The sequence below is a fragment of the Muscardinus avellanarius genome (genome assembly GCF_963383645.1).
Source record: "Muscardinus avellanarius genome assembly, chromosome: 17".
Classification (NCBI taxonomy): Eukaryota; Metazoa; Chordata; class Mammalia; order Rodentia; family Gliridae; genus Muscardinus; species Muscardinus avellanarius.
The window spans coordinates 50,149,848-50,171,334 of record NC_137803.1 but is presented as its reverse complement, the minus strand read 5'-3'; the positions used below and the strand labels follow the sequence as shown (position 1 = coordinate 50,171,334).

Here is a 21,487-nt window from a genome sequence, read left to right as displayed (position 1 = left end):
GCCACTGAATGGCAGAGAAAGTAAAAATAAAACAAACAGAACAGTGACGACTGACCACCAAAGGAATGGAGAAAAGATGAAGAGGGACGAAGCCGGGCGTGAGCATTTGGGAGGCTGAGACAGGAGGATTGCGGTGCGTGGACAGCCTCAGCTACTACTAGTGAGGACCTTTGGAACTCAGTGACACCCTGTTTCAAATTAAAGAATAAAAAATAGGGTAAGGGTAGCATGTCCCTGGGTTCCATCCCCAGTACTGCAAAAAAGAAGAAAAGAAAAAAAAGAGGAAAGAAATTTCAGGCAACCTGCCCCCGGAAAAGATTTCAAATAGAAGGAAAGTAGTGGCTAGATACAAGCAACCATGGCCTGTGGTTACAAGCCCGTTGCAAACACAGCCCTGACTTCCCCTCCCACTTCCTTACCCTATACCCACTAGTGCTTCTAGACCACACAGAATCCCTCTCTGAGACCTAGAAGAAAACACTTCTAGACAAATCTACTGATAACGGAGGTGATGCAGAAAATCATACCCTTGTTCAGCTAATTCCTTTGTAAATCCAAGCTCAGACTTACCTTTTTAATTTAAGGATTATTAATAAATCTGCTGTGATTAAACCTTTGTAATGATACATGAATCATTTGTCTCTGGTCCCTCTCAAGAACAATTAGACTATCTTTGTAAATTAGCACTGGGCCTTTTGCAAAGAACCTCAAATACACCGACCTTACCAAAAAGACAGAGGCTCTAAGGTTAATTAGCTTCACTTTATGCTTCTATTATCTTTTCATTGGAACTTAGCAGGAATTTTTCTTTCAGATTCTCTCTACACTGGCCAAGTGGTTGGAATGTGGACTGGATGGCTGCCTTGGGCAGGTGAAGACCTGGCCGAATGAACCCTACAAACACTCTTGTGATGAGCCCCAGGCCCACCTGCCTGCCTCCAGACAGGGCTCAGAAAGCGCTGTGTTCACGGGACCTGGAATGCCCCACTCTTCATGCCCTAGCAAAAAGAGACTTTCTAGACTAGAGGACAGTTACACACCAGGTGTGTACGAAGGTAAGAAGACCTTTGAGAATAAGAATAAAAAACACTTGCTAGGCAATGCATATCTACCAGACACTCTATTCTAGAAGTTTATAGAGCCAGGCATAGTAACTTTTCTTAGACAGGTGTAGTGTGCACACCTGTAATCCCAGTAATTGGGAGGCTGAGATAGGAAGATCACAGGTTCGAGGCCAGCCTCAGCAAATAAACAAGGCTCTCAGCAACTTAGTGAGACCCTATTTCAAAATATAAAAATAAAATAAGGCTGGGGGTGTAGCTCAGTGGTAGAAATAAAATGAAATAAAATCTTACAAAAATAAAATCATGTTTTCACAACAAACCTATGAATTAGGTACTACCAAAATTTAAGTGTAAATTGATTTAACAAGTTGCCCAAAAATTAAGAGTTTTGATCATGTTCTTACCATCACAATTTATTCTTCTCATTTACTAAATTTTTTGAACTACCTCCTATATTCCACAAATATGCTGAGGAACTACAGACTCCAAAGAGGGTGTAGAAGGCCAGGCGTAGTGGTGCACTCTTGTAATCCCCGCGCTTGGGAGGCGGAGACAGGAGGATCGCGCAGGTTCAAAGCCAGCCTCGCTGGCTTACGAGACCCTGTTTCCAAATAAATAAGTATAAAAATAGGTCTGGGAGTGTAGCCTGAAGGTAGAAGGGTTTCCAGGAACCCCATCACCACCACCAAAAAAAAAGAGGGGGTAGGAGGACAAAGTCCTGCAGCCACTGTAGTGGGGAACACAGAATTAAAACTATTAGAAAAATACCTTGTTATATCAGACACAAACCCACTAATTACTAGGGAGAGCACTGCCAAGCTGGAAATAAAAATTTTAAACTCCTGTATAGTAAAAAGAAAAAAATTAAAACCCACAAAGTCAACAGACAAACTAGGAGAAATATCTGCAACATATAAGTCAAAGGATTAATTTTCTTAATGATATCAGCTGCTCTTTCAAACCAAAAGATAAAAGAGCCAAGAAAAGAAAAAAGCAATTCACAGAAAAATAAATACAGTTTATAAACATTTGAAAAGATGCTCAATCTACCTCATAATTATAGAAATGCTAATTAAAATGTCAATGAAATGGCAGTGTGTTTGTTTGTTTGTTTCAAGTCCCATTAGTAAAGACAAAGTATCTAAGCACAGGCATTTTCTAACCCTGCTGCTAACAGCAGTGTGCTTGGTCTTAGCTCTGTGGAGGGTACACTGGAAGTATCTATCAAAAATTTAAATACACATTCCCTTTAGCCAATAATTCCATTTTAGAATTATTTCTTTTTACCCTATGTATAAAAAGTCATTCTGATATATCAGCAGGAACGTATGCATATTCACCAAGAGTGTGCACACTCATGCACAGGTCACTTTGAGCCTCACTATGATGTGCAACTACAGCGCACCAATAAAAGTATAAAAAGTGTAGCATGCTCACTGAAGCAACACTTAGAAGTGGTAAACTAAACCAAGAGACGAGGCCGGGCGTGATGGCGCACGCTTGTAATCCCCACGCTTGGGAGGCAGAGACAGGAGGATCACGCAGGTTCGAAGCCAGCCTCCCGCGCTGGCTTAGGAGACCCTGTTTCCAAATAAAAATGTAAAAATAGGTCTGGGAGTGTAGTCCGGAGATAGAAGGGCTTCCAGGAACCCCAGTACCACCAAAAAAAAAAAAAAAAAAAAAAAAAAAATAGACGAGCAACTAAATAGAAGCATCTTAATGACCACCACTGAGAGGAAGGGATGAATACTTGCAGGTCTTCATGTGGTGGCCGGTGTCGAGTTGTCAGAGTCAAGGGAGAGGTTCTAAGTGCCCACAAGAAAGAGTTGCTGGGAAATACAGGCTACGGTTGTTTTAAGGTAGCACCATGCCCTGCTTCCCTTTCCGTCTCTCCACCATGCTGTAGTGCAGCCAGGGCCCTATTATGAGTTACATAAATGATTTGTATGTTATATATTATATATAAAATATGAACTATATAGGTCAAATTATATAGATGTGTGTGTGTGTGTGTGCATGTGTGTGTGTGTGTGGTCCAGGTGGCTGCCCGAGTGCATCACAATTGGCTGTCCTCATCCTTTCTAAATAACAACTGTGAGACAGATATTTAAAGGACAGTTGGAAAGGGCAACATACTATTAGCCTGTCCAGGGAGTCAACACATTGCCCTCTGACCTGGCTTGGAGAATTGTGTAGACCATGGTGAGGGCTAGGTTCATACATACAGTCATAGACTATTTTTTTCCAATTTTATCTCAAACGGAGACAATAGAAAAGGCACAAAAAATATGAGTTTAAAAGTGAAAAACAAGCACTGGTAGATTACTATTTTGATCATCATCCACAGTTTTTCTACATAACAGATAGTATATTGATGAGTAGAAGATGCACTATCTTAATTTACTGAAGACTAACATCTTTAATATGGGAACTGTTGAGAATTTGCAAAGATCTTAAGAAGAAACACATTATATGACAGGTACATATTTTCCTGCATATTTATGTTTTAAAAGAAGAGGAAGGGAGGAGGGAATGGAGTGGGAATTGGGTAAGGCTAAAGTGATGTGTGCATGTATGCCTCTAACACCTTGTACTCCATTAAGATATATGACTACAATGTACCAGTAAAAAAATAGAGGATAGTTGTTAACTTGGCTTATGATACCAAAATAAGTTTGTCCATTATACAAACAGCATTATAAGAATTAAAACAAACTAGAATATTTGGAAGAATAAACAGACATGAGTAATGGAAAATGCAATGGGTTGGTTGCAGGAAGTTTTCTGAAAATAGGAAAACCAGACCAGCAAATAAAAGATGGCCATACCTTGTACATACATTAGCCACGTGTGAACAACAGGGATACCACTAGCACAAGATGAAAGCCCACTATTATTGTAAAACTAAGTACAATCTGGAGTCAACATTATGAGAGGCACCAAGAATCACCTAACTTGTCTTCATGGCCTGTAAGCTACGTGTAACTCACAAGCAACTGGCTCTGACTGCCTTCCTACTGTTTCCCAAGCACCTGTCACAGGTCAGGTGTTCAATAAAAATTCCTGTAGAATACACAGTGATGTTCAATATTTTTCTCACTCAAAAACATCTTCTACTTCAGGCAAGGCTTGAAAGTGCTTCCTCCAGGTCTTTCCCTGACCTCACTGATACCACTGCTCGGTGTTCTCAGTGGTACTCAGGCCTGCACACTCACAAGTTGGAAACGACTGGCGTCTTGTATATCATGTGTTTGCACTGTTTGACCAAAGTGAGGACACAGACCGTATCTGTCTCCTTCATAGCCTCTCTAACTCCTACACTGGTAAATGGTGGATGTAAGTGACCGTCAGTTAAATAAGCAACTGTCTGGATTGATGCGTATCCTCTGCATGTTCACCAACTGCATTTTAGGCTGTGGGAATTCAAAACAAAGAGACAGAGAACTCTGTTCTCAAAGAACCTAATACAGAAACTAGGAAACCAACTTAACGCCACTGTCTTTGTGCCTATGAGGTACAGAAGGGATAATTAAGAGAAGAGTCATTTTAACAGAGTCAGAGAAAGCCTCGCCAAAGATGTGAACATAGTCTTAAAAGAAGAAAACAAAGCCAGCTGGGCATGGTGGCACAGGTCTTTGATCCCACTACTGGGATCACAGGTTGGAGGACAGCCTCAGCAACTTAGTGAGGCCCTCAGCAACTTAGTGAGACCCTGTTTCAAAATAAAAAACAAAATAGGGCTGGAGGTGTAGCTTAGAGGTAGAATGCCCCTGGGTTCAACCCCTAATAATTCACCCTCCCCTTCCAGATAAAAAGAATACTTAAGAATTATTACATGAAATTGATCTGAGAAAAACCCAGCCTAAACCAAAGGAGGTTCATTGAGACTCTGGGAAGGAACATGACTAAAGGTTTGGGACCCACTGCTTATGAAAACAGTGCCGGCATTTAGAAAAATGAATGAGTGTGAATTAAAGACAGTGCTCAACATAGAGGTCAATCTAAATTACAATGTATCCTTAAGGCAACAAATGTTGATTTGGGCTTAAATGTTTGGATTACTGCAGGCTCAAGCTCATCTCACTGCAGAAATGCACCTGAGACCCCAGTAAATACAGCCTGTGTGTGTGTGTGTGTCTGTCTGTCTGTCTCTATCACACACACACACACACACACACACACACACACACACACACACACACACGATTTCTAGTCCAAAGCAGATATTGCTGCTAGGACTCCTCCCAGTAACACAAGACAGGCCTCTGGTGAGATGAATTGATCTCTTGTCCAGGGATCTCATTTAGAAGCTACAAAGGGCTCCTGTGGAAACTCCAAGGCTAGAATGGAGCAAGAGTCCTTTAAAGGCCCTGAGCACGGGTCCATGTGTAACATCCATGTCCTTCTCTGTCAGCTCCCTAAACAGGTGTCTTAATAGTAAATTTCGAACATCAGGACAAACCAATTCATGTTTGGAGATTTTGATCAGTCTTTGACTTTATTCTGTTAGCTATACTTCAAACAAGTGCATAATTTAAAAGTAGGCTTGACCCATTAATATGAACTATTGATCAAATTGTAAGAATCATAATTTCTTTCTCTCTTTTGTGGTACTGGAGATTGAACCCAGGGGTATTCTACCTCTGAGCTACCGCCCCCAGCTCCATATTTTTTTTTGTTTTAAAACAGGGTCTCACTAAGTTGCTGAGGGCCTTGCTAAGTTGCTGAAGCTGGCTTCTTTGAACCTACACTCCTCCAGTCTCAGTCTCCCAAGTACTGGGATCACAGGCATGCGCCACCACACCCAGCTCACATAGTTCTTAATATGGAAATTCTAGGATGTGGAAGCTAGAAAGGAACTCAGAAGGCATCTTAATCTTTGTTGTACTCAAGGAATGAAGTTACTTCTTTCTCCATGCAAGTTGAGTAGAAGTCAGGCACCTGGCTAAGCAGTCTCCCACTTGGGGACACAGGGCAAAGATGCTAAGAAGCCAGCCCAGAGTCCGGCCAGCCTGTCACTCTCCCACTGGGTTTTAAATATGCAAATCAGCAAGTATAAAAAAGTGACATGTAACAGGAGCTATAAAATGGTGTTATTATCTTATAATGGTCTTATTTTGAAGATTAAAAATTAGGTATAATGGTGCAATACTTATGTAAATGACCTAAATGATGCTGGAGAAGGCAAAAGGGATTTCACACTGATCACCTTTCCCTTCAGTCAGTTACCCTCCTCCATCACCATTCACTCCAACATTCACATCTTCGAACATGAGGACTACCAAGACACTCAATATCATTATGCCCAAATTGTCTTGTGCTTCAGATCCATGAGTCCATAAAAGTTTATCACAACGCATTCACCTATTTCTCAAGGGAAAAATAATCAGACCTGTCCACTACGGACTTTTCAGTACCATCCTGTTGCATTCCCTAGTGTTCTGTTCTCTGCCTGCATGTTTATTGTGACCTGTTTTCACCCCAAGGTGAAATAGCGGGGATTCCGAAATTAGGTTTAGTGTTGCTCTTTTTTCTTTTTTCTTCTTTTTTATTTTTTATTTATTTATTTTTTTTGGAGATACTGGGGATGGAACTCAGGGGCATTCTACCTCCGAGCTACACCCCCAGCCCAATTTTTTATTCTTTATTTTTGAATCAGGGTCTCACTGAGTTGCAAAGAGCCTCACTAAATAGCTGAGGCTGACCATGAGCTGCAATCCTCCTGTCTCAGTCTCCTGAGTGCTGGGATTATAAGTGTGCGTCACCACACCCGGCTTAGTGTCACTCATTGTATATATCAATATATCAACATTCCATAAGCACCTCTACATATGCCATAAATCCTTTGGAAAACTTTTTTTAAAAAGAGTTTTACTATCAAATAGTTAGCTTTCAAAACAGTTATCCAGAACTTTTAGGAGTAAAAGGTATGAGACCTAAGTCCAAAGGAGCTGAATTTAATAAGTGTTCTTTGTATTATACTTAGTAGTTTCAATGTAAGTGGACGGACTATTTATTTATGTATTTCTTTATTTATTTATTTAAGAACTGAACATTGAACCCAAGTGCATTCTACTTCTGAGCTACACCACAGTCCTATTTTTTATTTTGAAGCAGGATCTCAATAATTGTGAATGGCCTAAGTTGCTGGTTGTGAATCAGGGATTCTCCTGTCTCGGCCTCCCAAGTACTGGGATTACAAGTGTACACCACCATGCCCAGCTGTACTTTTTTAGATTTTAAGAGAAAAACAAAGTATACCATTCTTTAAAAGTATAGCTCGAACTAGTGATACTCAAAACACCTTTGAAAATCATTTGATCTGTTTCAACTGACCCAACTCACAGAGAAAATTAACACACCACATACCTGCACCTCCTCCTCCACACTGGAGTTCTCCATATGGAGTTTACCTAACTTCCAATTATGAACGAGCAAGGGGAAGCGCCTAAAATCTCATCCAGTTTGCTAGACTATACGCTTCAGAAGAGAGACTTGTGTTTGCTGCACGGGCAAGTTCTCAGAACTTAGCACACAGTGCCTGGAAACGGAGGCACTGTAGGGAAAACAGCATAGGCACTAGGGCGGGGGGGTGTTAAATGCTGAAATAAGCCCCCCTCTCGTTACAGAGAGGAAACTGAATCCCAGAAAACAGAGGGTGAGCGGCCTGTAGAGAAGCGCACAGCAAATCAGAGTCCAGCCTCCGCTCTTTCCACCAAGGGAAGCCTCTGCCTACTAGCCTTCTTACGCAAGTCACAGTACTGGGGGCCGTAGCTAATTCTTTGTTTTTATCCTCAACTCTTTCAAGAAATTAGTTCACAGTTCCTCCAGTCCAGAGTCTTGCCCCTCACCTCAGGTCTGCAAAGCATTGCATATTATACACTGACAGCCTGGAAACCCGCTAAGGCAGGGACTTCAAACTCCACCTAGCAGAGAATGACCACCCCATCCAACCTAGCTCAGGAGGGCACCACTTTCCCACCAAGGGGTGTGTGTTGGCATCTTGGTAGAGCAGCAGTTGTGAAGATCTCACCACCATTTGCTTCTTCTAATGTATAAAAATAAGTCAAAACCAAAAGCATTGGTACTAATGATAACATGCTTATTTCTAACAAACAAGAGACAAGCTAACTCATTTGGAACGCTGAAAACAAATAATATCTAGTCTTATTCAGACACTGGATTTAATCTGGTTCTATCATGAAGGAAAATGACATCAAAGAACATGTGGAAAGGCTGGAAATTGTTTCTAAACAGCAATATATAGTTTAAAGCATTGTAATATTTTTGAAACGCCCAGTCACAGAGCACCCTATAATATAGCAATCTATATTTCACCTCGTGGACTTCTCACTTTCCTACAGTATTTCACAAGTGCGTTTTGTATTATGGAACTGTCCATAATCAATAAGAATTTTGTCCCTGTCAGGCAAATAAGTTTTCATCTTAATACACTTCTCAGCACCGATTAGAAATTTTAGGAAAATTCAGTAATAGGGAAGAAAAGGTAATAGAAGTAGCAAAATTATGACACTCGATGATACAGTGATTTTAATTTCTAAGGAAAATTATATTCCTTATAATATTACCAATTTTTATTAGGAAAAAATCCATTTTTCCCTTAAGAAGTAGTTATCAACTTACAGATTTGCTAAACAAAATTTATTTCACATAGAAAATTAGAGTATGTATATCATGGTATTTTCTAATAACTGAGAATGGAAACCTTACAGTTTCATTCATATGTGTGTGTGTGTGTATGTGTGTGTGTGTGTATTTATTTATTTATTTATTTATTGGTCCTGGAAACCCTTCTACCTCCAGGCTACACTCCCAGACCGATTTTATACTTTTTATTTGGAAACAGGGTCTCTTAAGACAGCGCGGCTGACTTCGAACCTGCGCGATCCTCCTGTCTCCGCCTCCCAAGCGCGGGGATTACAAGCGTGCGCCACCACACCCGGCTCACATATATTTTTAAACATCATAATCAAAATACCAAAATGTAATTTCAACAAACTACACTACTATAAAAATATATATTCAGAATGTCAATCACTTCACTTTACTCAGCTTGGGAGAGTTATTCTCATTTGTGAATAGGACAGTTTATTATGCTTTCTAAACCAACTCATCTTCAGCCGAAAATAAGGCTTAAATGCACTCATGTCCAACAGGCACGCACATGCAAATGACAGATTTAGACATACGCTTTTCTTTGTAGAATTTTTCAAAATATTAACTAGCCAATAAAATTAATGTGCTAAAATGGTCACTTTCACACTTTTACTGGTGATTTGCAATTTTACATCATAATGAGGTTAGTGAAGTTAAACGTCATAGAAGCAAACATGCACACAGGCCTTGGGTGTTTTCCTTCAGGTCCAACTCTGCTTCCCACACCTTTTCCTATATAATGGTGGGAGTGGGAGTGATACCTGCATAAATAGGCGTAAAATAACTGTTTCTTCCATCATTTCTTCCTTTTTCCTCCCTACCTCCCTCCTTGTGTCCTCTTCTACTTGTTAAATGTATGCATTCATCCTCTTATAAAAAAATCTATTTTAAGGAAAAGGAGTTTCTAGAGAGTTGTATCTGAATCTGAATTTTTTAAATGGAGGATTATAAACTTCTGAAAATCAAACATCTAGATTAGCCATGCTAGCTGTGGTATGCGCTGCCATCATAATGATACCCCCAAGATCGGCCCAGTGATTGTATCTGTGACAGGATCCCCAGGCAGCCGGGGAACTGCTGCTTGATCATTATCCCTGCTAAAACTGCAGCTACTGAAGTTTTAAAGAATTCGTATCTTACCGAATTTCTTTCATCTCTAATAATCACTAAACTGGCATAATTACTTGTACTAGAGGTGGGATGTGATGCATGCTAAAAGCCCAAGCTGCCTAAAATTAAAGTTTTTCCTTTAAAAAAAAGCCATGATTCTACTTAGTTTTCAAAGATTTATCTTGTGTCAGGCTTTTATGCCAAAAGTTGAATAATTATTTAAACCATTTAAAAGCTTTCCTTACACTATTTGATTAATACTATAACAGAGCTATTTAAATTTACTAATGTTAACTTTAATGTTTTAAGTTTTAATTGCTCTGTAATAACATTGTTAAAGAACATATTTTAAACCAGACAAGTACACTTTCATTACGACAAACAAGGTATATGCAATCCTAGCCAGTGCGCCACGTAATCCCCAAACAAAAAAAGCCAGGAACATATTTCAGACTTAATTGAAATGGGATTAGAAAGTTGCATGCACTCCCCCACCCAACCCAAAGAGCTAACTTTAACCTTTGACAGCACACCAGGAATCAATGGAGAAAAAAAATTAAATACATCTGGGAAAATACTTAGCTAGAGGTTTGATTTAGAATATCTGCCTTTGTATCAAAATCTCGCTCAATTCCAAAGCATTCTTCAACATATAACTTAATGAATTTACATTTTTAACAAGCCATAAGGCTGCTGAAATATGATGTGAATGTTGCAAGTCTTGAAATCTTTTTCTGTCTTTAAAATAACTAAAAAACTGAACATGGCGTCCATTTAAATGCAGCCATAAGGAATATATTCTATGGCGAGAGAATTAATGACATTAAGCCAGCAATGTGAATGCTGTCAGATGAATTAATACAGTGCAGTGATATGAAAAACAGACCTTTCATAGAATTCTTAATTGATCTTGGTAGCCTTGCTCTTTCCTACTATCCAAACCTCTTTCGCCCTATTGCCTGCTCTTACATCAAAATGAAAACTCAAGCAAGTATACTTAATAATACGTTCCAACTATGTCAACAAGTATTTCACTAGAATTTATCACACTAGCCAAGCCTCACAAACTTCCCTTAAAACGAAAGGAACGGGGTTACAAATGCCCCTATAAGATGAAAAGAAATATCTCACAAATATGCGGCGACACTTGCAAGTAAATAGAACTAACTATAATTACTGGAAGCAAAAAGTTGAAAATTTCTGTCATCACAGTTAGACGTCACTGCTGTCAATAAAAATAACTACAATGGATTTTAAGGGATATGGGAGTACGCTGGCAAAAGAAAAAAGAGAAATTATTAACAGCTGCTTCATAAAAAGCTGCTAATCTCAAATCCCTTTGTAATTTCATTTTTACATGTATGCTTTTATGTTCAATATCCTATTTTTTGCCCTTTTTTGGCTGGATGAATAAAAGCCAACAATCCACTCATGCATCAAACAGATGTTTTTGTTTTTAAGGCCAAGTGGAATCTTATGAATTCATGTGCCCTCCCTTTAAGAAGACGTTGCCAGAAGTGCTGAAATCCCAAAACCCGGCGTTTTGGAAAAGGCTCACTGGACCATCAGTTCTGAACTTTGACTAGCACTCGTGGGATTCTTGCCAACTGTAATTGCTGTTTTTGTTTATTTCAGATTGTCTACTGATTGGACTATAATCAATTTAATGACTTCAACATCTAGTCAGTATAATTTAGAGGTGGTGGAGGGAAGAAATAGTCACTGGTTGATAGATGAATAGAAGTACAACTGCAGCTGTCGGAGGGGGCATGCAAGTCAAACACTGAGTCTCTGCAGCCTTCCAGCGGGCTTTCCAATATCCACAACCAAAAGGAAGCGCATACGTGGTGTGAGTGTGTGTGTGTGTGTGTGTGTGTGTGTGTGTGTGTGTGCATAGATGTAGCATTCTTAGTTTTTTTTTTTTTTTAACTTACCTTAGGTCAAGATCTACTATTATTAAAAAAAAGAGAGTCATGTTTAACCTATCAAAAATAATTTCCCATCTTGCAATTTCTAATTAAAAGCAAAATATGATTTTTAGGTCCTTTTCACACATAGTTTGGGGCCTTTCTATCCTTAGTACAGCATTATTTCCAAAAGCAAAACTGAATCTCTAGTGGGGAGATTTTTTTTTTTTTTTTTTTTTAGGGTCTGGGGATGGAACCCAGGGGTATTTGACCTCTGAGCTACACCCCCTACCCTATTTTTTATTCTTTATTTTGAAACCGGGTCTCACTGAGTTGCAGAGGGCCTCACTAAGTAGCTGAGGCTGTCCGCGAACCGCCATCCTCCAGGTTTCAACCTCCCGAATGCTGGGATTACAGGCGTGCACCACCACGCCCGGCTGAGATTTTTTTTCCTATGAAATAAAACACCTGGAGGATAGGGAAACACTGTGTTGTTGTTTTCTTGTACTTCACCTGTCTACCCATAAAAATAGATATCTGAATCTGAAAAAGAGGAACAAACACGTGTTTAAAGAAGAACTAGGGAGTTCGATGTTTCTATGAAATGTTGGGGCCAGTGCAAGTTCCCTGTGGTGACTTTCTAACACCTACATCTTTCAGAGCTTGCCCACTAGACAATACAGTCTAGGAGAGGGGGCTTCTGACTTTTAAAAGGTTTGGAGCTCAAAACCCCCTGCCTTTTCATTCAAATTTTACAATTGACATTACATTTCTTCTTTACATTGTGAGCTGAGTTTTTTCCACTTCGTTATATTTCTAAATAAATGACTTCTCCTTAAAGAAAAAGAAAAGCCTTTATAAGTACAAAAGACCATAAATGGGAAAAAGGTCAACCAAAAGTGTGATAACTTCAAAATGTGCCAAATTACAAAGGGTTAGCTACTGTGACAGCCAAGTTAAACAAGGCACTCTGGGGGCCCCTCCCCCCTGGCTTCCACCATCCCTCTCTAGAGGTCCCTGGTATGGTTTATGAACACCTGAGGGTCCAGATCTCCTAATTGTGTCTTGTGTTTAACTTGGCCATTCAAATGACTAAGTGCTCCCCTTTCTCCTTCCCAGCTTTATAACTTGGCTCTTACTGAATATATCACACCTCTATGTAGTAGACCACTTTTTCCTTCTTACAGTGCTTTTTGGAGTGAATTTCAAAAAAAAAAAAAAATGTTACCAGGTAAAATGGCTGGGAAACTTCCATCAAAGAAGCACCGCAAGAAACAGAATAAAGAAACAGCAAGAAAAATAGAAATAGGTCACAATTGACCAATTTGATGCAACTGATTTGCTGCCTCTAAAAATAAGCTGACAGCAGAACTATTTTCAGTCAGGTAATCTACTCAAATACCACTGTCTACTCGCAGGAATTGAGACAAATATCCAAATAATACGAATGGGGTACAAGAGGGGGGAGCATCTAATTGTCTGACCATCCATGCCTCTGGGTACCGACTCTGTGTCTCTGTTTCATTAAACAGAAGAGATTTTTCTGAAGATTCAGAGCATAAGGACAGAATAAGTTTTTTGACTTTATATGTGGGCTGATGGGCTTTGATGCTAGGGCTCTGAATGGCAGGAGGGGTAAGGGAGTTCAACGGTTCAGAATATGTTTCTCAGCTTTCACAAACAGAAAAATGAATCTTTTTGGTGTTTAACAATTTTAATATACCTCAGAGGAGGTAGGCAACGGAGGCAGAAGACACCCCACTGCAGCCAGAAATGTGGTACCCACTCTCAGCAGGTGTGCTGTTAGGACCTTACACTAACGTTTGCTGTAAACAAAAAAACCTGCATAATTATAAGCAAACATGATTACTTACTGAAAGTGCTAAATCTAAGGAGCAGTCACAAAGTAAATGCATCTGTTCATAGAAATTTCCTGCTCGTCCCCATTTTTGAGCATTTGGTTAAAAATAAAAACCGCAAACATAATTGTTATTTTAATGTTTTTACCTGGCCTGTGTAAATGATTCTCCTGGGATACAAGTTTCAAATTATATAAAAAGTGACAGCCAAAGCAGAAGTATCTTTTAAACCTTGTTTTGTTAGCAAAATAATCTGTATGTAAGGGACAGTTAGAAATTGAATGCAGACCATCAGGGGTTACTTCAAGGGGTTTATTTTTATGGTTGCCAATGTCTCCTTCAAGTTGGTTATGAAGTCAACTGCACGGTATTGATGTACTGTCACTATCTTATAAAATCAGAATCCTCTTCTCTTAATTGCAAAACTACTAATCCGGGCTTCACAAATGAAGAGACCGAAATCAGAATTCCCTTTCCATACCTGCTGACAGCAAAGTGTTGTTCAGTGTTTATTATTACTAATGCCAGAAGAGATGTCATAATAACTTCGCCCTGGCTTCTCTAGGATCCAACTGTGACCTTCTGAACAATATCATGAGCAGAATCCACATGTTCAGAACATTCCTAAAACACATGGAGGGGGACCCCTTCAAGCAGACACAGGGAAACCAAGGGGTTGAAGAAATGGCTAGGTATTTAACAAGAGACGGCCAGAAGGCCATTCTACAAAGGCCAGTGCCACCCACTCCAAAACCACTACTCGTGTCGCGATGACTCCTTTCACTTGGCTCATCTAAATATGTATTTTTTCCAGGCAAATGTATATACCCTGAAGAAAAATAAGCTGTATCGGTTCTGGCAAAAGGACTGTACTATTTTTATTCCTATCCTCAGTGTCTCACCCCCAAAGCCCAGCCGGCCCACCTGAGGCCACTGCCTCTTCTGGGAATCGTCCAAGCAGCTGATGCGGAGAACACCACTGTGCTCTGCGCCCGCAGAAAGTGAACGCTAAAGCTGTTGGTAACGTAAATATTTTATTTTGATTTTGGCAGCTGAAACGCAGACCTATGTCTTCCTAGAGAACATATTCGGCTAATTTTGCAACATGGCAATAAAACAAAAGACTAAAACTCCTTCTTCTGCGTGTATTTCGCTTGCCATTTTTGGCTTATTAACCTAAGAACTGCACGGATCCGGGTCCCAGTTCGACTTATCTAAGGGTGTCCAGCGAATACCGCCAACTGATGGCTTCCCTGAACTGTCCGTAAAACACTCCGTGCATGAGAAGAAATCTTCTTTAGGATGCAGGGGGAACCCCTGTATTCTCAGTCAACAAAACTTTCACTGGGGATTAATCCCAAAGACAAGTGAATCCGAGGCTAAGAAGCCGCGGAGAAGCAAAGCCACCAATAGAGCAAACTTTAATAAACTTTTGTTTTTTAAATAAAAGGATTCCCAAATTCTTCCACGATGCCTTTTGCAACCCCGCAAACCGGGCTAGCACCAAGCGCTACCTGGCTGCACTCTCAAAGTGCCTGACTTCCAGTGACTAGAAGACCTTCGCGCTGATGCTCGGTGACTCTCGGGGAGCCGAGCCCGCAGCTCCTCGGAGGAGCGCGGCCGCCAGCCCGCACCGCAGCCCGCGCGGCCTCGGCCACCCGCACGCCCGCGCCCTGCAGGCCGGGGGCGAGGCTCTCCCCAAAATGCGCGGCCCACGTGAATGTAAATGAGCCCCCGGACTGTGTCGGGACGCGTTTCAGGGATTCGCCTCTTTTGCAAACTCCAAACTTCTCCTGCGCTTCAGGGAAAAGGAAAAAGGGAAAAAAGAGAAGAAAAAGGCCGGCGTCGGGACGCGCAAGGCCCTCCCCCTCCCCGTCCTTCCCGGGAGAAGAAAGGGCTTTGTGTGTGCGTGAGGGCCCGGCCGAGCCAGCGCGCCGCGGCCGGGCGGGGTCGGCGGCGCGGACACCCCGGGGCGGCGGGAGGGCGCGGGGCGCGGGGCGCGGGGCGCGGGCGGGGATGCTGCGCCGGCGGGAGGGGCGCGGGCTCGGCGGGCCCGGCCGCGGCCGCCCTTTGTCCTCCGCGCGGCCCGCCGCCCGCCCGGCCGCCCGCTCGCCCCCCGGGCCCGGCCGCGGCCCCCGCGGCCCCCCAGCTCCGGGAGGAGGCCCGCCGGGCGGAGGCGGCGGCGCCACGTGACTCCGCGCACATTCCAGCACAGCCGGGACCCACTGGGCGCCCCCGCCTCGCCGCAGCGGGAGCGCGCCCCCGGCCGGGGGACCCGCGGCCCCGACCCCGCGGCCCCGACCCCGCGCGGCGTCTCCCCTCGCCGCCGACCCGCCGCGCGGCTCCAGACCCGGCCCTCCCTCCGCTCCCCGATCACTTTTTTCTGCCTCCAAAGAAAGGAAAAAAAAAAAAAAAAAAGGCAGCACCGCACGGTTTTGTATATTTATTCTTGGCGAAAACACACAGCAGAAACTTTTCCTCCAGTCCAGACGTGCATCGCAGGCGGGGCGTTTTTCCTCCCCTCCGGACGGTCTCGTTTCTGTTTTATTTTTATCTCCCTCTCCCCTATTTCTTCTTCCCTTTTTTGTTGCGTGTGGGTTCTCTCGCCCACGTCCCACCGCCGCCCCGTCCGCGGGTCCTCCTCCCGCCTCGGCCCCCGCCCGCCCCCCACCCGGCGGCCGGAGCGCGCGCGCCCCCGCTCTCGGCTCACACCCGCGCCGCCGGCCACGCAGCCTCCGCGCCCCCCGCGCGCTCGGGACGGGTGGGGGCTCCTTACCTTTGAGGGATCGCGGCTTCGCTTGCTTGCGGCGAGACATCCTAAAAGCAAACAGCTGGAGTTGTTTCAAGGCAGCCCTGTAAGAAACTGCGCTTCCTCGGCCCGGCCCCGCTCCTCGGCCCCGCCGCTCCCTCGCTCCGCGCTGCGGGCTCCGCGCGCCGGGGCGGCGGCGCCAAACTTTCCCAGCCTTCGCCCCCAGCCCCAGCTCCGGAACACGGAAAAGAGAGGAAAAAGGAAACCAAAACGAAAAAGAAATGGGAAAAGAAAGAGGGAGGCTTAAAAAAAAAAAAAGGCAATGTTTGCAGAGCCGTCAAACACACTAAAAAGGAAAAAATCCGTTACTATTTCCACCTCGGTAAAGATTCATAGTTAATTCGAATAGGGGAAAAAAAAAAACTCACAAAAAAAGGCATCTGGATGATTTGGGGGACCACTTTTCCTTGCTTACAAGAATGCCCCCACCCCCCCAAAAAAGAACCTCCGGTAACACTGATTTGTTTACAAAGCGAGCCGTGCTCTTTTGTAGTTTGGGGGGCCACGGGGGGAAACGCGCCCTGCGAGGCGACCCAAAGGTCTGCAGAAGAAAAAGCTCCCGCCGGCCACGGCAGATGCGGATGGGCAGCGCGAATCGGCAAAAGGGGGGGAAATACTTTTTTTTCTCCCTGCCCCCTCTTTTTCCCTTTTTCCCCCCACTAAAGTAATTTCCCAAAAGAAAGGCGGGCGCGGCGGCCGGCGCGGGCCCTGCGGGCGGGGGCAGCCCGGCTCTGCAGCCCGGGCAGCGGCGGCGGCGGCGGCGGCGAGCGCGGGAGGAGGAGCGGGAGGAGAGCCGGGCGCAGGAGGAGGAGAAGGAGTGAGCTGCGCGCGCCCTCCTCATCACAAACCTGCAAGGTCTTGGACTGCGCTGTCGCTCCGGTAGTCCACATAATAATGGAAAATGGAAGCGAGGCCCCCAAAGCCATCAGGATGGCTCCAGAGGGGGCCCCTAACCCGCAGGGACTCGCTCTGTACGTAATCACTGAGGAAATCATTGTCAGCCTGCCTGCACTCACACACAGACAGAGGGGCATGATTAAAAGGCGAGAGCGCGGGGAGCGGGAGGAGGAGGGGTCCCGCCAAGACCCGGACTGGAGGGCCGGCCGCCGCGCGGATCCGGAGCCTGGCCGCCGCCCCGCCCGCCGCCGCTCCGCACGCCGCCGCCGCCGCGATGCCACTCGCGCCGCGCACCGGGGCTCTCGGCTCGCTTTTTTTTCCTCTCCAGAAATTAAAGCCGAGGAGCATCTGAGAGTGGAAAGGTCCCCCTTCTGGTAGGATGGATGTAAGAGGAGGCAACAATTTGTTCTTGAGGGGGCGAGCAGGGGCAGTGGATCGGGGGCTTTGCATTGTCGGGCTTTCCGGGGGGAAAAAAAGTGTGGCTGTTTTTGTTGCCGGGCTGGGGATATCTTTTGTACGGCCACAGCAGACCTGCCAAGTCGCGCTTATTTGGGGATCTTTTTAAAAGGCAAGTTGTTTGGACTTTTTTTTTTTTTTTTCCTTAAACCTCGTTTAGAGAAAGTCATGGATGCTGAAGCATGTTATAACGTGATCCAAAGAGACAGCTTTCAGGTCCCTCCTTTCAATAACAGGTTTAAATGGACAGAGATCTCTAGCCGGAAAATAAAGCTTTCTCTTGGTTAAAAAAAAAAAAAAAACGAGCAAGAGGTAAGAAAATAGACACTCAAAAATACGCGAGCAAGAAAATAGTTTCTAACATATTTAAACGTCTGCAGGTTGGTGAGGCTTTTTGTTTTTCAGAGTTGGGATGTCTAACTTTCACCCGCTTCCATCCCCAAACGGTCACCTGTTTTCCTCCTCTGCCGTATCCTAAGGAGGATGTTTTGTTTTATTTTATTGCTGTTTATTTTATTGGGCATGTCTTTCGAGTCAGAAAACCAGAAAGGACACCAAAATAGAGGTTATATTCACAAGTTTGGGTGGAAATTAAGTTTCAGATAGAATTATTTACACAAAATGGCATAATTTAGTACAAATGATATTGTGTTTCACCAGATTTTTTAAAAATTCTCCATTCTGTAAAATTAAGATGCAACTATTAAAAGACCATCCAAAGACATCAAAGCTTTGAGGAAGTTGTATTTTTTTTTCCAACCTAACCTTAAAACTGCTTTGACCCTAAGGCGTGTTGCTGCAGAGAAAATGTGTGGTTTTATTTTTCAACTTCTCCATTATAATTAATGAGTTTTCAATCTATCTATCTACAATAATTCCAAAAGTGAAATCATAGTTTCAGTCAAATAAATAGAACTTTGTGTGACTGTTAAATAATAACGCATGCAACTTGAGTCATAGGATCTTTGTTGGAACATTCAGAATTCTTGATTTATGCATAACGTTGTAAACATTCAATTTCACAGAAATCACTCAGAAAGGAAAAAGACATACAAACCCCAAGTTTTGACAGTGCGTTTCTTTCATGTGGTAGCCGTATGTGTGTAGGGTGCTGGGAGGCCAGGTATGTGTGGTCTCAAGTTATGAGTGGTACCATCCAAATCCTGATGACATTTAAGCCTGGTTTTACTGGAATGTGAAAAACTGTTAACATAATACTAAAGCATAGCCTAATTTGTTAAGGTTGTGTTCTATGTGGGTTGATGCTTTTTGACTCTTCTTAAAATATCCCGCTTCATCTGGTTCCCTGTGCAATTGTTCTTTCACTTCCCAGGTTTAATATTCTCTTGCCTTCCTTTAGTAAGAGATGAATAAAACCCTGGGCTCAGAAAATCCGACTGGCTTCAGAGGCTGGAATTCCAGTTTGGGATAGTACTGCATAGTATTTTAAGGGGGGGGGGTTAGAGTGCCAACTCCTCAAAAGACAAAAAATTAAAACACCTTTTACCTAAATATGTCAAGGATGAACCTGAAGAGACAGGAGAAATATTTTGGAACTATTTATTTAAAGTCTTAATTTCTTATATCAACAGTCTAGGGGGAAGGAGGACTTAGTCACTAGACATAACTTCCAAAATCTGTCTGTGGATATAAAGCCATCATCTCCGGGCAAAAATCATCAACATTGTCAATTCTTAGATGTCATTATTGACACGGGGGTGATAATAGGTAAAGAAAATGCTAAACAGTGGACAAATATTTTCTCAGGTTTCATTCGGGATCTCAAAGCCCAGGCTAAATACATCACACAGTCCACCTTTTGGAGGGACAAGTTTTACTAGAGCTGGCAGACAAACGCCCACTGATTCTGCAACCCTTACCATGACATCTGTGTGAATTACTCAATTAGCTGGAATTGGTAAGCACTGAGTTGACCACGCTTCCTTTCTCTGCTTCATAGACAAACAGAAATCAAAATCATAAACTACCTGTGCATCCAGGGAAGGCAACAAAGATACCAAAGGAAGAAAGCCGACTTTTATCTCTCTTTTGCCAACACACACGAACGTAATTAGCAACTGCAAATAGGGAGACGTGCCTAATTAGTAAATATTTTTGCTTGCTTAATAAAATTTATTTGGGGAATAGTGAACAATGATATATTCAGTTATGTGTCTTCCAACTTTTGCATTGCTCCCATTTATTAAAGTAGAAATTTGGCTCCAATCAAGATGTCGTTCAACGTTTGAACACCTTCATCCAACATTGTGTTATCCAACAAGTAATCTATATAGCATCTCATGAATAAACAGAAAAACAACATATAAAACGTGTAAATTTTCAGTATTACATGTCGATTACCCTAATAACAGTACATAGTTTAAAATGAGCCTGGCTTTCCATTACTGTCTATCAAGAACTTAAGCATCTGCATAATTAAACTTTCCATTTCCTATTAACTGGTGATTGATTTAGCTTCAAGCCTTTTTTTTTTTTTCTTACATTCATTCCATAGTATCTACTTGTAAGACATTTTGCACTTTTAGAAAAATCTTGTCTCGGTGAAACAAACAATACCAGGAACTGAGACTCTGACACGAAAAAGCTTAACTTTCCTTTCTACTGTTAATTCCAATAATAAAGATACTGCTAAAGTTTAGATTAATGCTAAAGGAATTCTGTGTCCGTGAAATCTGACCTCAGAGGAATTAATTACAGAAAACATATTAGGTTCCAGTTCAAGTAAATCTTCAACTTGAAATGTCAGTTGCAAAGCATAAATCTCTTTGATAAGTTATAAGTAATGGTGTCAAAGTTGTAATATGGCATCCGAGCCAATTACAAAGACATCGATGCTCTTAATTTTCTTTCAGTATCCTTAACACGTGTCTACGTATGTATGCCATCATTTTATGTAACATGCTCAGATTGTTTTAAAGACTGATTCCAGAAATTGGTTTTAATGATTGCAGGCTAGTTCAGATCTAATATAGTACAGGGCTGAGTAATGTGTCCGCAATACCTACTACAGCTTTCTATTAAGGAGGAACACTTAGAAAAGGCCTTTTAAAGTCATTTGAAAGGACAGCTTTCCTCAGAAGCCATCCCAAGTCTAGCATGTGTATAAAATATGTGTATTTCACATTTGTGTGCATGTGTGTGTGTGTGTGCGCCCACATGCACATTTACATTAGAAAACATCTAAAGGGCTTTCAAATTAAAACTGGTACTAAACATCAATCACAAATAAAAAGGCAATGTTTTTAGCAGGTGGAAGCTATGCCCCGTCCCCAGTACTTTCTTTGGCATCTCCATTGCCTTCATCAGACATCAGTAAATTACTTGATATCCATCACCCAAACTCTTAATCATACCCTGTTTTCTTCCTAATCTATGAAATGGGTAGTAATATTTGACTGCAAAAATATTTAAGAATTTCACATAGAAAATATATACCAAATACATAAATATAGCAAATATATTTTGCCATTATGAACAATACAATTTTTGCCAATCCTTATTTACTTTTCAATTTTTTCACAAAACCTAAGAAACTATTTTTGAAATTTCTCCGAAGTATAAGAAAATCTACTTTAAAAATTTCTCATATGTGTCAATAAGCACTGTCCTGTTTTGTGTAGATTATGTCAAAGATAATGTTTTATAAATGTATGGTAGCCGGGCGTGGTGGCGCACGCTTGTAATCCC

The 21,487-nt window shown here is 42.4% G+C and overlaps 1 protein-coding gene across 1 annotated transcript in view; it reads right to left on the bottom strand.

Moving 5' to 3' along the window:
• Positions 1-16,433, bottom strand: part of ZNF521 (zinc finger protein 521) — a gene marked incomplete at both ends in the record, with an annotated part of 268,258 nt that extends 251,825 nt beyond the window's left edge. The window contains one exon of the mRNA XM_080714711.1: positions 16,394-16,433. Coding sequence (XP_080570837.1) covers positions 16,394-16,433 — 40 coding nt within the window. The remainder of the gene's footprint in view (positions 1-16,393) is intronic.
• Positions 16,434-21,487: the final 5,054 nt, after the last annotated feature.